This window comes from Balaenoptera acutorostrata, chromosome 3 (assembly GCF_949987535.1).
Source record: "Balaenoptera acutorostrata chromosome 3, mBalAcu1.1, whole genome shotgun sequence".
Taxonomy (NCBI): domain Eukaryota; kingdom Metazoa; phylum Chordata; class Mammalia; order Artiodactyla; family Balaenopteridae; genus Balaenoptera; species Balaenoptera acutorostrata.
Window position 1 is genome coordinate 183,447,667 of NC_080066.1, and position 21,442 is coordinate 183,469,108.

The window sequence follows — 21,442 nt, forward strand, 5'->3', positions numbered from 1 at the left end:
ATGTTCTATTGGTTCTGTTTCTCTTGAGACCCCTGACTAATAGTCTCTGAAAACCCTGTAAAAGTCAGGACACTGTGTGCACGTCAGATGTGGTTATTACATTTGGGCTTGTTGTCGAGTTTACCTCACTCAGTGGCATTTGAGGGTGGCTGTATCAGCCAGCTTTCACTAGGATGCACTGAGATCACAGCCCCCAGGTGAACAGGCTACGATGTCAGGGTCTATCTCTCTCTTGCTGCTGCGTTTGCTGCAGTTTGTCTGGGCTCCTCTGTTCTGGGAGCCAGGACAAAGGAGCAGGCGCTTTCTGGAACTTGCCAATGTCAGGGCGGAGGGACGGAGCAGTGGTGGTCTGCACAGTGGACACTCCAGCGCATGCTCCTCTGCTGAGGCAGGGCCAGTGTGTGGTGAGTGTCCTCGTCCCCCAGGACAGAACCACAGAGGGTGGGGGCCGTGAGTGGTGGGGACAGTCATCGACGTACCCCCAGGGTGAAGACACACTTGAGGAGCCCAGAGCCAGCTGCTTGACAGCTGGTGTGCCACCTCGTCCTGCACACTGTGCCCTCCGGGGTCTGTCTGTGTCACTGACGCTGCTGGCCCCTTGCCTGGTCTCGTTGTCCCCACACCTGGCGGTGGGCAAGCTCTACAGCCCCCACTGGCCTCTCCCCCGGCCTGGCCCTCTGCAGCCTGCATTTGAAAAGAGCCCAGGGGTGGCAGTGGGGGGGTTGTCACCCAACCCCAAGTCATGCTGATGCTGTGACCAACTCCTCCACCTACCGGCCCCCTGCCCCTGCCCCAGCCCCAGCCCCTGCCCCTGCCCACACCCGTGCCGGTCATGGCTGGGTCCGGGCAGGCCCTGGCTGTGACTTTGCAATGGTGATCCCAGCCTGGAGAGCAGTCTGACGAATCCACAGGGTTGACGGGGAGATGGGTGCCCAGCCTGGTCCCCCCCTTGTGCGGCGGCTCAGCCACGTCTGGGGGTGCCCGTAAGAGCCTCTTTGGGGAGGCCAGGCTGTTCTCCCTGCTCTCTCCCCCGCAGGCCGACCGTCCCTGTGACTTTGGGCGGGCCTGGTGACGTGGCAGCAGCAGCGCCAGGAGTCCGTGGACCGGGACGGACCCCAGCAGGGCTCCGTGCGACCCCCATCCCGGCCTGGCCCGCCCCCAGGCCCGCCCCATGCAAGCTGAGCACACGTGGGGCTTCAGCAGCTCGTGCGCCAGGGGTCTTGTGTGCCTACACCCCGCGCTGGCGGGTCCTTCCCGCATCTCACCAGCCCTGCCACTGCTCTGCCAGCCCACCTGGGTCCTGGGGGTGGGGGGCACCTGGCCAGGGGTTTCCCGTCTCAGTTCGTCCGGCTGCTCCAACAAGGCACCACACACATATGGACGGCAGACACTTGCCCTCACTGTTCTGGGGGCTTGAAGTCTACGGTCACGGAGCTGGCAGATTCGGTGTCTGGTGAGGGCCGCTTCCTGGTTCACAGATGGCGTCTCCCTGCTGTGTCCTAATGTAGAGAAGGACTGCAAGCTCTATAGGGTCCCTACAGGGACACTAATCCCACTCACAGGGGACCACCCTCATGACCTCATCAACTCCCCAAAGCCCACCTCCTAATGGCATCATATTAGAGGCTTAGGGCTTCAATGTATGAATTTTGGAGGAAATATTCAGTCCATTGCATCGCCTTCTCTTCCCCTCCTCCACTCATACCGACCATTCTATGTCTTGGACCCCACAGACACCACACCATGGACATCACAGCACAGATGCCACAATGGGATGCAGAGTTCAGACTGACAATGTCTCCCTTGGTGAGGGAGGAGGCTGGGACCGGGTGGTGGCCCAGGGGTGCAGGCGTGTGTGTGTGTGTGTAAGACACAGATGGAGGTGTGTGGTGGCGAGGTGAGGCACTGACAGGTGTGTGTGGAGCTCATGGTCTGGGGGGGGGGCTCTAGGGGTCAGGACGCAGCGGGAGGCTGACCTCAGGCTCACACAGGTGCAGCCCGAGGGGCTCAAGGGCAGGCGTCGGCCACTGGGCTTCGGGGTGCTTGGGGGGCATGGAGAGGTGAGGGATGCCGTGTGGTGCGGCACTGCTGGGGGGCGAGGGTGGGAGCCCTGGGGCCCAGTGTGGGGCAGCTCTCGAGGGGCCCAGAGGCAGCCGTGCCAGGGACGGTGTTCAGCTAGGAGGCCATGGGACCGGCCCTCGTGTGACCACCCTGGCGTTCCTGCGGGGCGGGGCGGGCCGGCTAGCGGCTGATCGTTGGTCTGGGGGATAGAAGTGAGGGGCAGGGCCCAGGGCTGGGCAGGCTGTGCTGTCCTCAGGCAAGTTCAGCTTCTTGGTTACATGTTTGGGGGAGGGAAACGCAGGGTGTGGGGTGACCCCCAGGCCCGTCACCTGGAGCCCCCGTGGAGCCCAGCAGGCAGAGGGGGGCCCTGTGCCAGCGTGCCCAGCGTGCCCAGCGTGCCTGGCAGGGTCCCCGAGGGCCAGATGTTCTCCTGGACACGGCTGTCCACCCTCGGCCGTCCTGTCTGCCGCCCCTCCCGGCCTCCCCGTTTGGTGCAGGGCCCCCTGAGCGACGCAGCCCCTTCCCTGCAGACCATTCTCTCTGTCTCTGCCTCTGTCTGTCTCTCTCTCCCCCACGGGGAGCTGGAGCGGCACATCGGACGGCCTTGGGCCGCAGCGTCCATGCTGACCAGACTCCGGCTCCCGGTCTGGGCCGCTGTCCTGCTGGGCCTCGGCCTGGGGCTGTCGAGGGGCGGCCTCCTCCCCTCGCCCTGCTAGGCTGCAACAAACACACGCGTGGCTTCCTGCAGCGAAAGGCCGCGTGCCCGGGATGAGCCAGCCCCCCTGAAACGCTGGGCTGAGGGAGGCCAGCACGGCCAGCCCCCGACCCAGGCCCCGGCCCCCTTTCGTGGAGCTTTTACTGAGAAGGGCCGACAGCTGTGGATCCTGACTCTGCCCTCTGGGGAGGGCTGTGTCTGCTCTGAGGTGGCATCACCAGGAGGGATGGGACTTTGATCCCTGGTCTCTGTGAGGGCGGAGTCCTGACCCACCCCTGCATCCTTGCCGGCTGGCGGACACAGCAGCTTCACTGCCTCTGCACGGCCACCCTTCCTGGTCCCTCACCGGAGCCCCTGGAGCCCCACTCCTGCGCCTCCTGTGACACACTGGTCACCTCTGTGCAGCCAGCTGAGTTCAGTGCCACCCGGACCCCGTCGCCTCCTGCGGTCCTTCTCACTGCCCAGTCTGTCCTGAGCGGTGAGCCTGGTCTGGCTCTGCTCCCCTTTGACAGCCCCTCCCCACCGCTGCCCCTCCTGGCCTGGCTTCCTGGCGTTCCCTCCTGGTCCTCCTTTCTCGCACCCAGCTCGGCTGTTTTGGGCTGAATTGTGTCCCCAAATTCCAGTCTTGAAGCCCGGACCCCAGGACCTCAGAATGTAACTGTATTTGGAGATGGGGTCTGTAAAGAGGTGATGATGTAAACCGGGGTCTCTAGGGTGGGCCCTAATCCAGTCTGACTGGCGTCCTTATAAGAGGAGGACATTAGGACAGAGACACGTACAGAGGGACGACCACGTGAGGACACGGGAGAAGACGGCGTCTACATGGCACGGAGACAGGCCTCAGGAGAAGCCAGCCCTGCCCCTCCCGGATCTGGGCTTCCAGCCTCCAGGGTGTCAGACAGTGATGTCTGTCGTCAAAGGCCCCTGTGGTGTCTGTTACAGCCTCCTGTGGGGACACACCCAACGCGTGCGACTTCCCTCTGGCTCCCCCAGGACCCTGGCTCGCCCCTGCGCCCACAGGCCAGGCGGGACGCCCAGGCTTGGGCAGTGGTGTGGGGGAGGCAGGCTGTGGACTTCTCGAGGGTAGGAGGCGTGTTAACCTAGGGAGACTTCTCAGCGAGCTAGGCGACTGTAAAGAACGCTTTATTGTCATTAAGAAAATGAAGAGACGGCAAAGAGCATCGGTGGGCTCCAGCATTTAAGACGGAGAGCAGCCCCCCACGCTGCGACGACGTGGACCTTCCTTCCCACCCGGGGGGCGGCCTCTCCGACGCGGATGCTGAGCGCGTGTCTCCCCAGAGGCGGAGAGTTGGTGCCGGGCCCGGAGGCTGGCCCTACGGGGGTCGCGCCTCTCACCCCCAGCCCGGTGCAGGCGGAGCTCCTGCTGTACGTGACTCAGGCCTTTGGCTGCAGGATGCGCTGGCCGCGCCTTCTGCCCTCTTCTCCGGGAGCCCCTCCAGCTCAGCCCGCGGGGCACCAGGTCAGCAGGGCCCTCTCCGGGAGGCCGGTCTGGCTGGACCTCACCGCCTCCCGCGCTGGGGCTCCTGCAGCGGCCTCGGGCCCAGGCCCTGCTCTGAGCAGCGTCCTCGGTGGAGGTGACCGGAGGGACCACTAGCGGCACCAGCAGAAGCTCTCCTGCTGGGAGAGGCGGGCGCTGAGGGGGGCGGTTCCCCTCCAGCTTCTGACACAGGCCGTCCTCCCGGGACCCTGCGTCTGGAGCCCGGCCGGGACAAGATGCAGGGGGCGGGCCCTGTGCAGAAGCCCGGGAGGCCGGCCTCCTCCTCCTGCAGGGGGACCCCCACGCCGACCCGGGCGTTCCCGGTGGTCCCTGGGGCCCCGGAGGTGTCCTGCGGGGACATCAGCTCAGGTTGGGCATCACCTGCTGTCCACTCGGGTCTGTGAGTGGGGTGGGGGGCAGGTCGTGGTGGCCACGAGGCCAGAGGCCGGGGGTGCAGGCGAGGGTACTCGTGAGCTCAGAGGCTGGCGAGGTCAGCAGGCGGAGGGGCAGGCCTGGCGCAGGCTGAGCGGCACAAGGCGATGGACGTGGTCCTGCCGGTCCGGGGTGGCCCTGGACGCAGCACGTAGCGAGCGCTAGGCGCCCTGCACGATCATGTTTCTGTAGTCGGGGACGATCGTCTGCTTCAGCTCCACCACCGACGAGAAGATCCACTTCACCTGAGGGGTGGCGAGGCTGAGTGAAGGCTGGACCCCACCCGGGCCGCCACCCAGGGCCTGCCCCCCATCCCCAGGCCGACGGACAGCGAGGGTTTCCAGGGTGGACATGAGGACATGATGGGGACAGTGAGGGAGAGTGGGACAGTGGGGGACTGTGAGGGGAGGGTGAGGGGCAGTGAGGGAAGGTGAGGGGAGAGTGAGGCGATGGTGAGGGAGAGTGAGGGGAAATTAAGAGACAGTGAGGAAGAGTGAGGGACTGTGAGGGACAGTGAGGGACAGTGAGGAGACAGTGAGGGACAGTGAGGGACAGTGAGGGACAGTGAGGTGACAGTGAGGGACAGTGAGGAGACAGTGAGGGACAGTGAGGGACAGTGAGGAGACGGTGAGGGACAGTGAGGAGACAGTGAGGGACAGTGAGGCGACAGTGAGGAGACAGTGAGGGACAGTGAGGCGACAGTGAGGAGACAGTGAGAGACAGTGAGGCGACGGTGAGGGACAGTGAGGAGACGGTGAGGGACAGTGAGGAGACAGTGAGGGACAGTGAGGGACAGTGAGGAGACACTGAGGGACAGTGAGGGACAGTGAGGAGACGGTGAGGGACAGTGAGGAGACAGTGAGGGACAGTGAGGGACAGTGAGGAGACAGTGAGGGACAGTGAGGGACAGTGAGGAGACAGTGAAGGACAGTGAGGGACAGTGAGGAGACAGTGAGGGACAGTGAGGGACAGTGAGGCAACAGTGAGGGACAGTGAGGACACAGTGAGGGACAGTGAGGGACAGTGAGGCGACAGTGAGGGAAAGTGAGGGACAGTGAGGAGACAGTGAGGTGACAGTGAGGGACCATGAGGGACCGTGAGGGACAGTGAGGAGACAGTGAGGGACAGTGAGGGACAGTGAGGAGACAGTGAGGGACAATGAGGGACCGTGAAGAGACAGTGAGGGATAGTGAGGGACAGTGAGGGACAGTGAGGGAAAGTGAGGAGACAGTGAGGGACCGTGAGGGACCGTGAGGGACAGTGAGGGACAGTGAGGGACAGTGAGGCAACAGTGAGGGAAAGTGAGGGACACTGAGGAGACAGTGAAGTGACAGTGAGGGACTGTGAGGGACTGTGAGGGACAGTGAGGAGACAGTGAGGTGACAGTGAGGGACAGTGTGGGACAGTGAGGAACAGTGAGGAGACAGTGACTGACAGTGAGGAGACAGTGAGGGACAGTGAGGAACAGTGAGGGACAGTGAGGAGGCAGTGAGACGACAGTGAGGGACAGTGAGGAGACAGTTGGGGACTGTGAGGGACCATGAGGGACAGTGAGGGAAGGTGAGGGACAGTGAGGGGACAGTGGGGGACAGTGAGGGACAGTGAGGGGACAGTGAGGGAAGGTGAGGGACAGTGAGGAGACAGTGAGGGACAGTGCAGGACAGTAAGGGACCGTGAGGGACAGTTAGGGACAGTGACGGACAGTGAGGGACAGTGAGGAACAGTGAGGAGACAGTGAGGGACCGTGAGGGGACAGTGGGGGCAGTGGGGGACCGTGAGGGACAGTGGGGGACAGTGAGGAACAGTGAGGAGACAGTGAGGGACAGTGAGGAGACAGTGAGGGACAGTGAGGAACAGTGAGGAGACAGTGGGGGACCGTGAGGGACCATGAGGGACAGTGAGGGGACAGTGGGGGCAGTGGGGGACCGTGAGGGACAGTGAGGGAAGGTGAGGGACAGTGAGGGGACAGTGGGGGAGAGTGAGGGACCGTGAGGGACAGTGGGGGACAGTGAGGGACCGTGAGGGACAGTGAGGGAAGGTGAGGGACAGTGAGGGGACAGTGGGGGCAGTGGGGGACCGTGAGGGACAGTGGGGGACAGTGAGGGACCGTGAGGGACAGTGGGGGACAGTGAGGGGACAGTGAGGGAAGGTGAGGGACAGTGAGGAGACAGTGAGGGACAGTGCGGGACAGTAAGGGACCGTGAGGGACAGTTAGGGACAGTGACGGACAGTGAGGGACAGTGAGGAACAGTGAGGAGACAGTGAGGGACAGTGAGGGGACAGTGGGGGCAGTGGGGGACCGTGAGGGACAGTGAGGGACAGTGGGGGACAGTAAGGGGACAGGGGACAGCTGGAGACACAGTGGTGACAGCGAGGGCACAGCAGGGCTGGCCCGCCCACCTTGAAGAGGGTCACGGTGGCGCTGTAGCACACGCTGAGCAGGAAGAGGGTGATGAAGATGGAGATGGTCGTCCACAGCCCGTCCAGCTCCCCGTCCTGGGCATCAGCACAGGTCTCCTCCTCTAGGAGCAGTTCTGCACAGGGAGGGGGGGTCAGGGGTGGGGTCATCGGGGCCTCGCAGCGCGGCTCCCATTGTGGCGGGGTGGTGGCGGGATGCCCCAGGTGGGCCGGGCCAGAGGCACCTGAGGACAGTCGCTGGGCACCAGCCCCAGCCCCCCATTCCTCCAGCCTGGGCCCCAGTCTCGGCCTGGCCAGTGGGTCCTGCTCCCTCTCCTGTGCTGTGCGCTGAGCTGGGGCCCTTGGGGGGAGGGTGCCCGGACCCCCCGCGGGACAGTGGCTCAGGCCCCGGCCTCCTCGCCCCCTGGGGCCAGACCCGGAGGGCGGGAGGGTCAGCAGAGCACGTGGGCCGTGGGCCCTGCCCCAGGGAAGGGGCAGGACAGTGTTGGGCTCTGTCCCTGTGCCCGCGGGGCTGGGAGTGCCGGGACGAGGGGGCTGTGGGAGGATTTTGGCCTGTTCGGCAGGCGGTGTCGGTGCCCCAGGGAAGAGGAGGGATGGGTGACGGAGGTGGTCAGTGCGGTCAGTGTGGGGAGGGGCCGCTGAGCAGCCCATGGGCGTTGGAGGGTGGGGACCAGGCTCAGGTCTATGGCGAGGACTCATGAGACCCAGCTCTGTGGTCGGGTGTGGGTCTGTGCGGCTGCCCTGTGGGAGGGCCCGTGTGCAAGGCCCGCGTGTGTGCATGCGCGTGGGTGTGTGTGGTGGGTGCCCTGCACACGCGTGTACGCGGGCAGGTGAGTGCATGTGGATGAAGATGGTGGTGTGTGGGCTGGTGTGGCTCAGTGGGGGGCTCGTTTCCAATGGCTCTGGGCTCAGTGTCCACGGGTGCGTCTGGACGGTCCCTCCCCGGGCACTCAGGGCCGCTTGCCTCTGCCCCTTATGGGCACAGGGATGAGTGTCCCCACGAGTGCACAGGCCTGGCCCCTGGCAGGGACAAGCAGGGCAGAGCCACCTGGCCTGAGTGGGGGGGGCCTGATCTCCCGTGCCCGACGGTGCAGCAGGGCCGTCCACCCACCCCGGGCTGCGTGTGGCCCCCACGAGGGCACAGAGCTGCCACGCAGACCCTGGAGCCAGGGACAGGAACGTGGGGACGAGGACGGCCAGTGTCCCACAGCTTGGGCTGGAACAGGGGCGGGAAGAAGTGGGCACTCATTCTCCTGAGGGTCTCTGGTGGGCTTCTCCCGTTCCGGGCACACACTCCAGCCCCAGCAGCTGCTGGGCGGAGGGTGGCCGGAGCAGCTGTCGCCTCCGGGAGGGGCCCTCCCCGGCCTCGGGCAGCCCCCAAGCGGCCTGCGCAGACCCGCACACTCTGGGTCTGGCCCTGAGTGGGACCAGCTCTCGCGCACTGGTGGTGACAACCGTGACCCAGAGCCGGGTCCCCCCCTGCCCCAACGCAGGCCCGGCGTGCCCCGGGGCTCTGCTCGGAAAGAACCATGACAGCAGTGCGGGGTCCCAGGGCGGCGCTGGGTGCTTTATTTCATGGCGCCCGGGAGGAATGTACACAGGGCTGGGGCTCAGGCGTCCTCGCTGGACCCTGAGAGCCCAAGGGGAGGGAGGGCTGGCTGGGGCGACAATGCCGTGGGGCTCATTTACCCGGAGACTGGGAGATGGACTTCTGCGTGTTGTGATTGTGCAGAGCCTCGTGCAAAACTACACACGTGTAGGTGTCTCCCTGCTGCCAGCTCTTCTTGTCTACCGTGAGCTTGCTGTACAGGAAGAAGGACCCGTCGGCGTCCAGCTGGGGTGGGGTCGTGCCGTACTTGCCCTCTGACTCCGGCTGCCCCTTTCTCTGCCACTCCACGTCGATGTCGCCCGGGTAGAAGCCGGTGACCATGCAGGTTAAGCTGACCGAGCTCTTGGCCAGCTCTTCCCGCGGTGGGGCCAGTATGTACACCTGCGGCTCCCGGGGCTGCCCTGTAGGGAGAGGCATGGCTGTTAGCACGATGGTCACTGCTATTGGCCCCCAGGGACCCTCCTGCGCCCGTCCACCTGACCCACCTTTGGCCTTGGAGATGGTCCTCACGATGGGGGCTGGGAGACCTTTGTTGTTGACCTTGCACTTGAACTCCTTTCCCTTCAGCCAGTCCTGGTGCTGGATGGGCAGGGCGCTGACCACACGGTAGGTGCTGTTGAACTGCTCCTGCCTTGACTTCGTCTTGGCCGTCTTGACCTCTATGTCGTTCACGTACCAGGAGAACTGGATATCGGGGTTCTCCTTGCTCACGTCCACCACAACGCAGGAGACTTCCGGTGTTCGGGTTATTGTGAGCGTGTCCCTGGGTGTCGGGGGGAAGATGAAGACGGACGGTCCTCCTGGGAGCTCAGGGGCTGGTCGGGGAGACACGGTAGGGGGTCAGCCCCTGGGTGGACATCCCCTTGGGCACCCATTCATCCCCCTCCCACCCCCTAGTGCCGCGCCTGGGCGAGGTCCACCTCCGAGGGGCGGAGGGTGAGGCCGGGTGACTTACGTGGACATTTGGGACACCTGGAACAGGGGTTTGGGCCGTTGATCTCTGCAGAGAGAACAGACAGGAGGTTACCGGGGTTGGGGACGGCCCGGGGTTGGCCTTAGGGCAGGGCCAGGTTTCGGCAGGTGAGACCTGTGCCCACCTCTGTGGGCCCAGGGGCTGGGGGAGGCGTCCAGCCTGTGCCCACACTGGACCTGGTGGAAACGCCCAGAGGACCCCCTCCCCGAGCCTGGGAGGACTTCAGGTGAGGGAGAGAGACAGGCCTCCCGTGACACCCTGGGCGGGATTCACCATCCCTGGTGTGCGGTGTGTTCAGGTGGGAGGGCTGACCCCGGGCCTGTCTCGTAGTGGACACCCTCCCTGCGGCCCGTCCCCTCACCGATGCGCTTGTCCACCTTGGTGCTGCTGGCCGGGTGGGCTACGTTGCAGACGAAGGTCTTGCCGGACGAGGTGCTGGCAGGCACGGTCACAGTGCTGCTGAGTGAGTACAGCTTCGAGGAGCCGAGGACGGATGGGAAGGTGTGCACACCGCTGGATAGGGTGCCCGAGTTCCAGGTCACGGTCACTGGCTCAGGGAAGTAGCTCGAGACCAGGCAGCCCACGACCACTGTGGAACTAGGTGTGTTCCCACAGCTGGGAGGCAGAGGGTAGACTGCCGGGGCCGTGGGGGAGGCTGTGAGAGAGGAGGCCGTGTGACTGGCAGGGCCTCACCCCTGCGAGGGTCCGGGAAGGGCATCAGGTGTGCAGGCCTGGGGCACCATTGAGCCCAGCGACCATGTGCTTCCAGCGTGACTGAAGACCAGCGGCCCGGCATGGCTGTCTCCCACCCCAGGTCTCTGCGTCTGCAGCTGTGGGCTCCAGACACCGCTGGGGGCCAGTGCTGGGTGACCACGTGGATTAGATCCCCCCGGGGCCCCAGTCCTCCTGTGGGTGTCTGGCCTGATCAGGCCCTCGGTCTGAGCCCTGACCAGTGGCTATTGCTCCCTGGGCCCACTGCCCTGCTCTGCTCCTGTCCCCTTGTCCTGGCCTGCTCTTTGCCACCCAGGGCCCGTGTGTTCTGGATCAGCTCTGCCCATTGGCATCGCTGGGAGCCTTGCACTGCCCCTGGCCTTCTCCTCCTGCAGGGTGCCAGCACCCCAAGCCCCATTCCCCGCTGGACCTGCCCCCTCTGACCCTGGGCTGCTCAGCCCAGACCTGCAGCCCCTTCGGAGCCCCGAAAGGGCCCCTCCTATCCCCTCAGCCAGGTCCACTGCCCTGTCAACCCCAGCTCACTTTGGCATGTCATAACCTCCTGTCCCAAGCCCTGACAGGCGCCTGGAAAACTGGGGACACTGGGCCCATGAATTGCAGCCCATCAGGTCCCCTCAGGGATGCCCTTGCACCTTCAGCCTCAGAGACCTTCCCTCCCATGGTCCTCTCTCCACCTGGCCTTGCCGTCCGCCTGGCCCCTCCCATCAGACCAAAGTTCCTTTAGCTCGGCCCCTCATCCCCTGACCCCGGGGCTCGTGGGCAGCTCCTGCCTTCCCAGCCCCCTGCTCCCCTGTACAACCCCGCCTGCTCCCCTGAGTTCTTGGGGTAGCCTCCTGCGCCCGGCCTTACCAGCCCCCTGAGCTCCAGCGGGAAGGCTGCTCTCCTTTCTCTGTGCACTCAGGTTCCCCTCCCCCAGATGCTCCCTCACCTGCCTCCAGCCCCTCGTCCTGGCCTCTCAGCTGAGCCCGGGCTTCCGGTCCATCGAGTGTCTAGACTCTGCCCATCTGAGCTCCGGTTCACCATCTCAGGCCTGAGTCCTCTCTGCCCTTGTGACCCTTCTCCCTGGCCCAGGGCCCTCAGCACACCCCAGGGGGACCCCCAGCCCGATCTCCTGTAGGACTCCCTGCTCTGCCCCCACTGCCAGCTGCCCTGCGTCCTGCCCTCAGCCCCGTGGTCACTGGCACAAGCTCTACCTGCTCCCCCAAAACTCCCAGGCAGCCCCCTGCCCTCCCAGCCCCGGGCTCACCTACACAAGGTCTACCTGCTCCCCAGAGCCCCTGAGGCAGCCCCCTGCCCTCCCAGCCCCGGTCTCACCTGCAGAAACTCTACGTGCTCCCCCAAAGCTCCAGGGAAGCCCCCTGCCCTCACAGCCCCAGGCTCACCTGCAGAAGCTCTACCTGCTCCCCCAAAGCTCCCGGGCAGCCCCCTGCCCTCCCAGCCCCGGGCGCACCTACACTAGCTCTACCTGCTCCCCCAAAGCTCCAGGGCAGCCCCCTGCCCTCCCAGCCCCGGGCTCACCTACACTAGCTCTACCTGCTCCCCCAAGGCTCCCGGGCAGCCCCCTGCCCTCCCAGCCCCGGGCTCACCTACACAAGGCCTACCTGCTCCCCAGAGCCCCTGAGGCAGCCCCCTGCCCTCCCAGCCCCGGTCTCACCTGCAGAAGGTCTACCTGCTCCCCCAAAGCTCCAGGGAAGCCCCCCGCCCTCCCTGCCCCGGGCTCACCTACACTAGCTCTACCTGCTCCCCCAAAGCTCCAGGGAAACCCCCTGCCCTCCCAGCCCCGGGCTCACCTGCAGAAGCTCTACCTGCTCCCCCAAAGCTCCCGGGCAGCCCCCTGCCCTCCCAGCCCCGGGCGCACCTACACTAGCTCTACCTGCTCCCCCAAAGCTCCAGGGCAGCCCCCTGCCCTCCCAGCCCCGGGCTCACCTACACTAGCTCTACCTGCTCCCCCAAAGCTCCCGGGCAGCCCCCTGCCCTCCCAGACCCGGGCTCACCTACACTAGCTCTACCTGCTCCCCCAAAGCTCCAGGGCAGCCCCCTGCCCTCCCAGCCCCGGGCTCACCTACACTAGCTCTACCTGCTCCCCCAAAGCTCCCGGGCAGCCCCTGCCCTCCCAGCCCCGGGCTCACCTACACTAGCTCTACCTGCTCCCCCAAGGCTCCCGGGCAGCCCCCTGCCCTCCCAGCCCCGGGCTCACCTACACAAGGTCTACCTGCTCCCCAGAGCCCCTGAGGCAGCCCCCTGCCCTTCCAGCCCCGGTCTCACCTGCAGAAGCTCTACCTGCTCCCCCAAAGCTCCAGGGCAGCCTCTTACCCTCCCACCCCACTGCTCAGCTGCAGAAGCTCTACCTCCTCCACCAAAGCTCTGGGGACAGCTACCTGCCCTCCCAAACCCCTGCTTACCTGCACACGCTTTCCCTGCTCCCCAAAGCTCCCTGGGCAACCCCATCCCCTCCCAGGCTCCTGTTCACCTGCACAAGGTCTACCTGCTCCCCCAATGCTCCCGGGCAGCCCCCTGCCTTCCCAGCCCTGTGCTCACCTACACTAGCTCTACCTGCTCCCCAGAGCCCCTGAGGCAGCCCCCTGCCCTCCCAGCCCCGGGCTCACCTGCAGAAGCTCTACCTGCTCCCCCAAAGCTCCAGGGAAGCCCCCTGCCCTCCCAGCCCCGGGCTCACCTACACTAGCTCTACCTGCTCCCCCAAAGCTCCAGGGAAGCCCCCCACCCTCCCAGCCCCGGGCTCACCTACACTAGCTCTACCTGCTCCCCAGAGCCCCTGAGGCAGCCCCCGACCCCCTGCTCTCCAGCCCCCTGCTCACCTGCTGCCTCCCTGCCACTTGTCTCTGGAGCTCTGACCCTCAGCACCCGCGCCCCTCTGGCCCACCCCCGAGCCCTCACCCTAGTGCAGCTCCACTCCTGACTCCTTTCTTTCCCAGGGCTGAGCTCTGTTCCCTGGAGTCGCTAGGTGCCCACCCTGTCTCCGGGCCCCTCTCCTCTGGCAGAGCCCCTGTCCCACCGTGGGCCCCTCCCAGAGGAGCTTCTGGCCTGCCGAGCTTCACCCTCTTCTCTCTCCCACCACCCCCGGGATCCTCCTCTGGTCGCTTCTCCCTCCAGTTGCCGGGTCACCTGCCCTCTGCCTGCCCGCTCCCGGCCCCCAGCCCCTGCTCCCGGCCCTCAGGCCCTGGCTCCGCTCGCCCCTCGTGTAGCCTGTGGAGCTGCGTGCTCAGCCCCTGTGCGGCCAGCCCTGCCTGCTGTGCCCCCGGCGCTCCCGCTGCCCTGGGCCCCGGCCCCAGCCCAGAGCCCACCGCCAGCCCGCCTGCCACTGCCCTGGGGCTCAAGCCAGCTCCACTGTCCTGGACAGGACCCTCAGCCTACCCCCCCCGCCACCGGGGGGGCCTTTCCTTCCCCTGTGCCGAGCCAGCGTCCTCCCTCTGTCCTCGCTCAGACCCACCTGCCCATCCTGGCCTCGTCCTCAGCCCCAGCCCAGCCCTGTGCCTGCAGCACATCTGGCCAAGCGAAGCCCTCAGGCTCCCGTCCCCCAGCCCGTCATGTTCCTCGAAGGCCCAGCAGCCCCGCCGAGCTCTGCCGCCCCTGGGTTTCCAGCCCTGTTGGTGTGGACACGCCCCTGCCCGGGCTCCCTAGTCCCTGCCCTGGGGCAGCACTGTGACCCCTGGGGCAGCACTGTGACCCCTGAGCCAGCACTGTGACCCCTGGGGCAGCACTGTGACCCCTGAGCCAGCACTGTGACCCCTGGGGCAGCACTGTGACCCCTGGGCCAGCACTGTGACCCCTGGGCAGCCCGCCTCCTCCGTGCCCGCTTGGCTGCTCCCGCCGCTCTGTGGGGTCCCCGAGGCCAGGCTTCCCTCCGTGGCCCCCATTCCACTCCCTTGTCCTGATCCTCTCGGACCCCACTCACCAAGGGTTGGGGTGGTGGACTCGCTCCCCTGCAGCCCAGGGCTCCGCGCCCCCTCCCTGCTCCGGCCCCAGGCACATGTGGCTCCTCAGGGCTGTGCTCTGTGACTGCAGCCCCGCTTCCTATAGGACTTGGTACCCAGCCCCCCCGGAGGTGTGAACTCCCTTCCCCCAGACCACCAGACACTAAGAACAGGACTGAAACCGGGTGGCTCAAATTTCTTCCTGAAATTCCCTTTTCTTCTGGGTGTTTTCTGTCTCAGAGGGCCTGGGGGAGTCCAGATGCAGCCGGGGTGTCTCTTGTGGGTGTGTGGGGTGTGGTGAGCGGTGCCCTTGGACCCAGGGGACAGAGTGAGAACCCCGGCTGTCACGGCTTTCCACCTTCTGCAGGGATTATGCCTGGTTTGCCCACCGCAGCCCGGGTACCGGGCCCCTCGCCTGAGCCCTCTGGGTGTCCCAGCCCTGGTGGGCACCTCTCCTGACCCTGGAGAGTGTGTGGTTGGGCTCAGCCTGCAGCCCAGCCCCTGCCTCGTCCTGCCTACCTGCCGGGGTGGCCTCCCCTGCAGACCTCTGTCTCCCGCCTCTTCCCTCCTCCTCTCCCTGGCTCCATCCGTGGCCCCGATATCTGACCAAAGGCCAGTGTAACGTGCACGGTCAGAGGGCAGTTGTTATCCCGGCCACAGCTGTCCCCCGGGGGACAGAGTTCACGATGGTCACTGGGGCCGGAAAATGGCCCTCTAGGTGAGAGAGCGCGTGCGGCCTGTCCACTGCTGTGTGTGGGCCGAGACTGGTCGTCCCATCTTTGGGGGACACTGACCCTCAGTTTCTCGTTTGAGTGCTGCAGCGCACCCTACACCCTGTGTGCACCCCCTGGGCCGTCCTGTACCTTCAGCATTAGGTCTGGGATTGGGCATCCCGAGAGACACCGGAGCCCCCAACCCAGAAGTGCCATGGGTGGAGGCCTTGTTCTCGGAGAGACAGCAGTGAATGGCCCTGAAGTGGGATCTTAGTTCCTTGCCCAGGAATTGAACCCAGGTATCCTGGATGAAAACCAGGAATCCTAGCTGCTAGACCACCAGGGGCCGGAGGCTAGAAGCAAAGTTGCCCTGGCTCTTGCCCCGTTTGAAAGCAAGAGTGTTTCAAGGAGGAAAAAGTGTAAAAAGAGGTACGAAGTTTGTTGTTAGAGACAGAGCACAACATGTGGGGGAGCACGCAGAGAAGTAGTTTATTTAAGACAGGAGCAAGGCAGACACACTCACCTGGAGAGAGAGGGTGTGGGCGTCCTCCCTGATGAGGCGCAGTAAAGCGGGGGCCAGGTGGTTTGTACAGGGCGGTCCTCCCGGATCTTTGTCTTCCTCTGGCCCATTACCTCGCCTCTTCTCCCGCATCTGACCTGTCCTAGGGCCCTCCCGACAAGTGCGTATCTTCTTGGCAAGAAAGATTCCAACGCAAAGGCTAACGGGAAGTTTGACAACACATTATGGGGTGGCACCCCCTCCCTTTTTGACCCCCGAGGAGGCTTCCTGCGCATGTGCAGGCGGGGAGCTTGCCCTGACCTCAGGAGCGATAGACGTGGTCGTCTTATCTCTTTACTCCAGCAGGGCTCAGCTCCTGCCACTAACTTTGTCCTTGGAGTGTCAGGGAAAGCAGAGCTCCAGGTTACTCTGCTTGGCAAGCTCCAGCCTCTCAGCCCAGGGGCCCATCTATTTCTTACCCCAAATCTCCCCTGAGAGACGTGAACCCCGTGATATTTCATTGGGAAGATGAAGGGTGAACGTCTGTCTTCTGCAGCTTCTTCAGGCTGGCATGGGGCTCGCAGATCCTACCTATCTGGGGGTCATGGAGCTCTTGCCCCGGTTTACTAAGGGGCCCCAGGGTGACTTCTGTTGTTATTTTGGCAGGATCTGTTCTGAGGAGTGGCTGGAATCTTTGCATTATTGTCATCGTGTCTAGAAGACTGCTGTGTTCTAGAGAGAACAAACTAAACAAGTTGATTAAAAGAAGGCAGGGGTCAAAGATCAGTAGAAGAATTATTGTAACCAGGGGCCCAAGTAGGAGTAAGAACCAGTTTATGTTTCATAACATTTTTGATGGTGGTCCAGGTAGTGTCAGCGCTTGGGTTACCCTGTCCAAAGGAATGGAGCATTTGGCATGGTTATATACATTTTTTTAAAAGTTTTTTTTTTTTTTTTGATGTGGACTATTTTTAAAGTCTGTATTGAATTTCTTACAATATTGCTTCTGTTTTATGTTTTGGTTTTTTGGCCGCGACGTCTTTTTTATTAGCCCACTGTGATTGATGTAGGTGTAACAGACCCAGTTACAAGTAGCTGGACAACCTGAATGTTAATAGACAAAATCGATCTCATTTCTTTTCAGGAGAATAAGTCTGAAAACCAGTCTGGACCTGGCATTTCGAAGAGCCTTGTAGCCAGGTGGCCACTTATCTGGTTTTATCTAAGCAGGTTTTAACACTTAATGTGGTATTAACACACAAATGACAGGTGCTGTTTGTCGTCATACATGTTTTTTCATCTTGTTAGCATCTGATCTAAAGCAATTTCATTGTCTAAAATGTAATGGGTACAAGAGGAGGCCTTGCAAACATAAGTTGCAGTTACCAGCTGCCAGCTGGTGTTGTCTTGAGAATAGCTGAGGGCCTCAAATCTGACACAGCTCATAAAACTTAAGTTCTCAGCAATACAAGGACTGTCTGAAATCACACCCACAGTGTCACCTAGTATTACCTTGGATGTCTGAACCACAGTTCTTCCATCTTGACTTTTAATTGTAGTTTTTTCCTTAATAGCCCAAACAGTTGTCACCATTAATGATTTTAGTGTTTTTCTAGTATGAGAAGATGCAAGAATTTTGGCTCTTAAAAATCCTTATCTGAGAATATCTATCTGAAGGCCTGTTCTGTCAGTTTTCCCCAGAGCACAGAGTGCCTCTTTCCTGAGCTCCACCTTGAACTCCGTTCAGGGTATGTTGAAGGTTAGCAGCCGTAGTGGCTCATGATTTAATCCTGGTAGAGGTAGGCAGCAAGTGCCAGTTTCCAGTTGGCCGGGTCCCTTTATGGTCATGAATTTGACCAAGGTTTGGGGGGCATTTCATGACCATTTCGTCCCACAGTGCTAGGAATGCTCATTCCCAGTTCTGGCAAAGATTTCTTTGACAGGCCACTCAATGTGCTGTTACTGTAGTAGGTCTTATTAGCAGTAGCCAAAAGTCTCTGGACCACCTGTCTTACTAGTCTCTTATGGTCCAGGAAACTCTTCCCTCTTGTTGTTTCTTCCCATACCTAGAGTTACACTATTACAATCATTGATCTCATATGGGACTATATATTATCATTTTATCAGAGGCTCAGTCACACATTTGGTAACGTAAGAAAGAATGATTTTGTAAAACAAGCAATAAAAAATAAAATAGCTAGCAGTATTAGTAAGGTCATAAGTAAGAATGTAAGTCAAGAACTTTCATTAGGTGCAGCCCAGTATATCCCCAGGTTGTCTGACTTAGTCTGTTTTTTCTAGTATTACTAGGCTGGTTCCTTTAAACTTAAATGACCATAGCCTGGTGTTAATCTCCTGTTTGTAGATAGTGGAGATCTTTATCCAAAGACTGATTACCAAGTTAAGCTTCAAAAACAAACTTAGAGTGTCCTTTTAATAATTTAATTAAATCTTGTAGCAATATAACATAAGAGCAAGGGACCATCTGGGAAGTGGATTTTAGTAAACACCTTAGTTAACAAATCTAGAATTTAATATTTAGTGAAACATAATCCTCTTTTTTTTTTCCCCCTGAAGTCCCCTCATCTCCATTAAACACAGCCAAATCCAGACTAATTTGTTTTTTTTTTTTTTTTTAATTTGTTTTTAAAATAAGTCTGGCCCACTGACCACATAGGTTCCTCCATACTGACTCTGGTGTAATTCCTCAGAAGGAGTCTCAGGCTAAAATCACAAAAGGCCTCTCAAGGCCTAGAAAGCCATGCCAAAGTGCTGCCATCACATTTTGCCTGGTGGGTTTCTCTCTTCTAGAGGTCCCCCAGATATTTGGAGGTTCCTGTACATGTCAGGAGACAGTCTTTTTTATTTACCTGATAAGGCTGCTCATAACCAAGTGTCTCCAGTGTCTGGAGGGACAAGGCAGAGAGAAAAGAAAAACGTTTTAATTTTACCCATAGGTAAATCACCTAATTGTTGTAAACCATAAGTAGCTTGAAGAGAAGGGCTTCTCTATATCTGAAAAACAAAGATTAGAAGCCAGTAATATGTCAGACAAAAGTCATAAAAATTATAATCATATTTAGCAGTTCGTTGGATCCCACGTAATTAGTTTTGGTTTTGTTTGAGTCTAGTTTTTCCATTAGTTTTATTGACCTTGCCTGATGGTTGAGGGTGATAGTGATGGTGATAATTTTAAGAAGTTTGTAAGGTTTTTGGTTAAGGCTTGTATGATTTGTCCAGTGAAGTGGGTGCCTTGATCACTGGAGATTATAGAAAGTGTACCCCCAGTGGAAAACACATTTTCTAACCATTTCCTTTTTCATTGTGAGGGCATCAGCCTTGCAGCCAGGGAAGGCTTTAACCCATCAAATAAAAAATGAGGCTTGCCAGGGAGCCGGGAAAAGCCAAGCAGCCGCCTTGGATTTCCCATAGCCCTGACTGTTTAATTTAGTTATTGTTGACCCATTTCAATTTCTCTGATTTTGGAGTAGACCACTGCCATGCTGCAAGGACATCAGGATGGCAGAAGTCTGACAATGAGGGATTAATCTTTTTGTAGAAGTGGAATGAACTTTATCTGCACGTGCCATAATCTTTACAGATTCTGTTGTTGTTACCTTTTATTTGACAATGTTTCTCCTGTAATTTAATCTGTCAAATAATCCCAGTTAGTTTAATGTATATTTTTTGAGATGCTCCAGGGGCCTTCTGAAGCACTTCAAAGTTAGCTGGAGGTCAGAAGAACTTTAATTAGAATTTGACTCTTGGGAAGTTTGTTAAAAATATCAAAAAGTTTTAAAACACTTAGTCAAATAGAATCATAGGTCAATGTGAAATAATACTTATTTACTCAACCAAAGTGACAGAAGATTTTAAAAGCAAATATAAATCACTTAAAGGCAAATAAATTCATACAATCTGTTACCAAAGGCAGCTTTCCAAGGAAACTTTGTTCTCTTAACAGAGAGAGAAAACCAAATTCCAGTCTTCATATCTTCTATCACTGACAACATATATTCTACTTGCTTCACACACCGAAATGTTTCCCTTATCCTTTTTTTTTCTTTTGAATATTTACCTATTTATTTATTTGGTTGTGTGGGGTCTTAGTTGCAGCAGGCAGACTCCTTAGTTGTGGCATTTGAACTCTTAGTTGTGACATGCATGTGGGATCTAGTTCCCTGACCAGGGATCGAACCCAGGTCCCCTGCATTGGGAGCGCGGAGTCTCATCCACCATGCCGCCAGGGAAGTCCCTCCCTTATCCTTTTAGTAGCTTTAATGATGTATTATAATTTTTAACCCTTAAAAACCTTAATCTCCAGTGAAAACCAAGAAGAAAGCAATTGTGAACTGTTTGTCATGTTGGCATTTTCTGATTAGCAACCTTAAGGACATATTCCATAACCTCTAAAAACATGCACTTTCACAAAGCACAATTTCTTTTCTCAATGTGGTACAAGGCACGTGTCTAATAAAGCCAAACATCTTTAGTTTCCCTCTTGTAAGAAGACAAAAGGTAAATTTAGATTTGTTCAGCAATCAATATTCCAGTATTTTATCTTAAAAATGATTTAGACCTTTAATGAGTTCTTCTCATTTGACCTGATTTAGCAAAGCTCTAAAGTTTCAAGTTACCAAAAATCTGGAAGAACTAAAACATAATTATTTCCAAAGTGTACAAACATCGTAAGAGATTCAACACTGAAGATTTCCCAGATCATGTGAACCTGAAATTTATTTAGCTTAGTATCTCTTCTATTTAGAATTGCTTGATTTGTAAGTGCTTACTTTTAAAAAGCCAAGTAAATAGAGCTCATTTACAAATTAACCTCAGCAATACTATCCAAAGACAAAGACACATACTGAAGCATAAATATATCCAGACAGATATCTCATAGTTTCCACTTGAGGTTTAAATGCCTCTTTGTCTCTCTCTCTCTCTCTTTTTTTTTCTTGGCTTGAAGTTCTACTAATTAATCCAAGGCCGAAGTCTCAGGCAAAGTGGGCTATGTCTGTATTTCAAGGACAGCATAAGAGTTAATTTCAAGTTTTCCCCTAGGCATATTTTTGTTCTCTCAGGGTCAGAATTCTGAAAAAGAGTGTTTTAACAAGCTAGCTTTCTCTAACTGTACATGCAAAAAGAACCAGTTTTATAATTTCAAAAGAGTTTTACCTTAACCAACTTTCTCTGGAGTCTAAAGAATATTGTGGCCATCCAGTGTCAAAAAATATCATCTTTCTTTTTCTGTAGTCATAGTTTCATAGCTAAAGTATAGACCAAATAGTGCTCAAATTGGCCCTAATAACAGGGGCAGGCTGGCTGATACCCTGTCCCATCAGGGGTTGTCCCTCTGGGGATGTGGGGGTCTTAGTTTGACCGGAAGAATCTGGAGGGAATTTGCATGAGTGGGAGAAGCTTGGTTTCCCCCCTGAGAGCTGGGTGTGGGGTGGTGGTGGTTAAAAGGGGATCGTTTAGAATGTCAGGAGAGTTTTTTTTTTTTTTTTTGATTCCTCACGCTTTTGATTATAGGAGCCACATAGAGCAGGGTTATGATAAAGGGCCATAAAAGCCTGAGCACAGGGAACCTCAGTACATTTTGCCATCCTGTGGCAAAAAGATCTAACTGTAAGAGACACATTTTAGGCCATTTTCCCAACCCCCAACTTATATAAAGGTCAGGCAGTGTTACAGCAAAGCCTAAGCTTCCCCTTTCTCGGCCCATCTGGCTTAGAAAGGGGATCCTCCCATGTTGAATAACCTGCAACCGAGAATAGTGCTCCTAGAAGTGAAGTCCAGCATCCGGGAAACATTAGTAGGAGGCACCTGAAGGAGACTCAGAGTGTCTGAATTTCCTTTG

The 21,442-nt window shown here is 58.6% G+C and overlaps 1 gene segment (V, D, J or C); it reads right to left on the reverse strand.

Moving 5' to 3' along the window:
* Positions 1 to 4,867: 4,867 nt before the first annotated feature.
* Positions 4,868 to 21,442, reverse strand: part of LOC103018077 (immunoglobulin heavy constant gamma 1-like) — a 48,398-nt gene continuing 31,823 nt past the window's right edge. Inside the window, 4 exon segments of the C gene segment in view lie at positions 4,868 to 4,951; positions 7,107 to 7,240; positions 8,814 to 9,134; positions 9,219 to 9,548. Coding sequence covers positions 4,868 to 4,951; positions 7,107 to 7,240; positions 8,814 to 9,134; positions 9,219 to 9,548 — 869 coding nt within the window.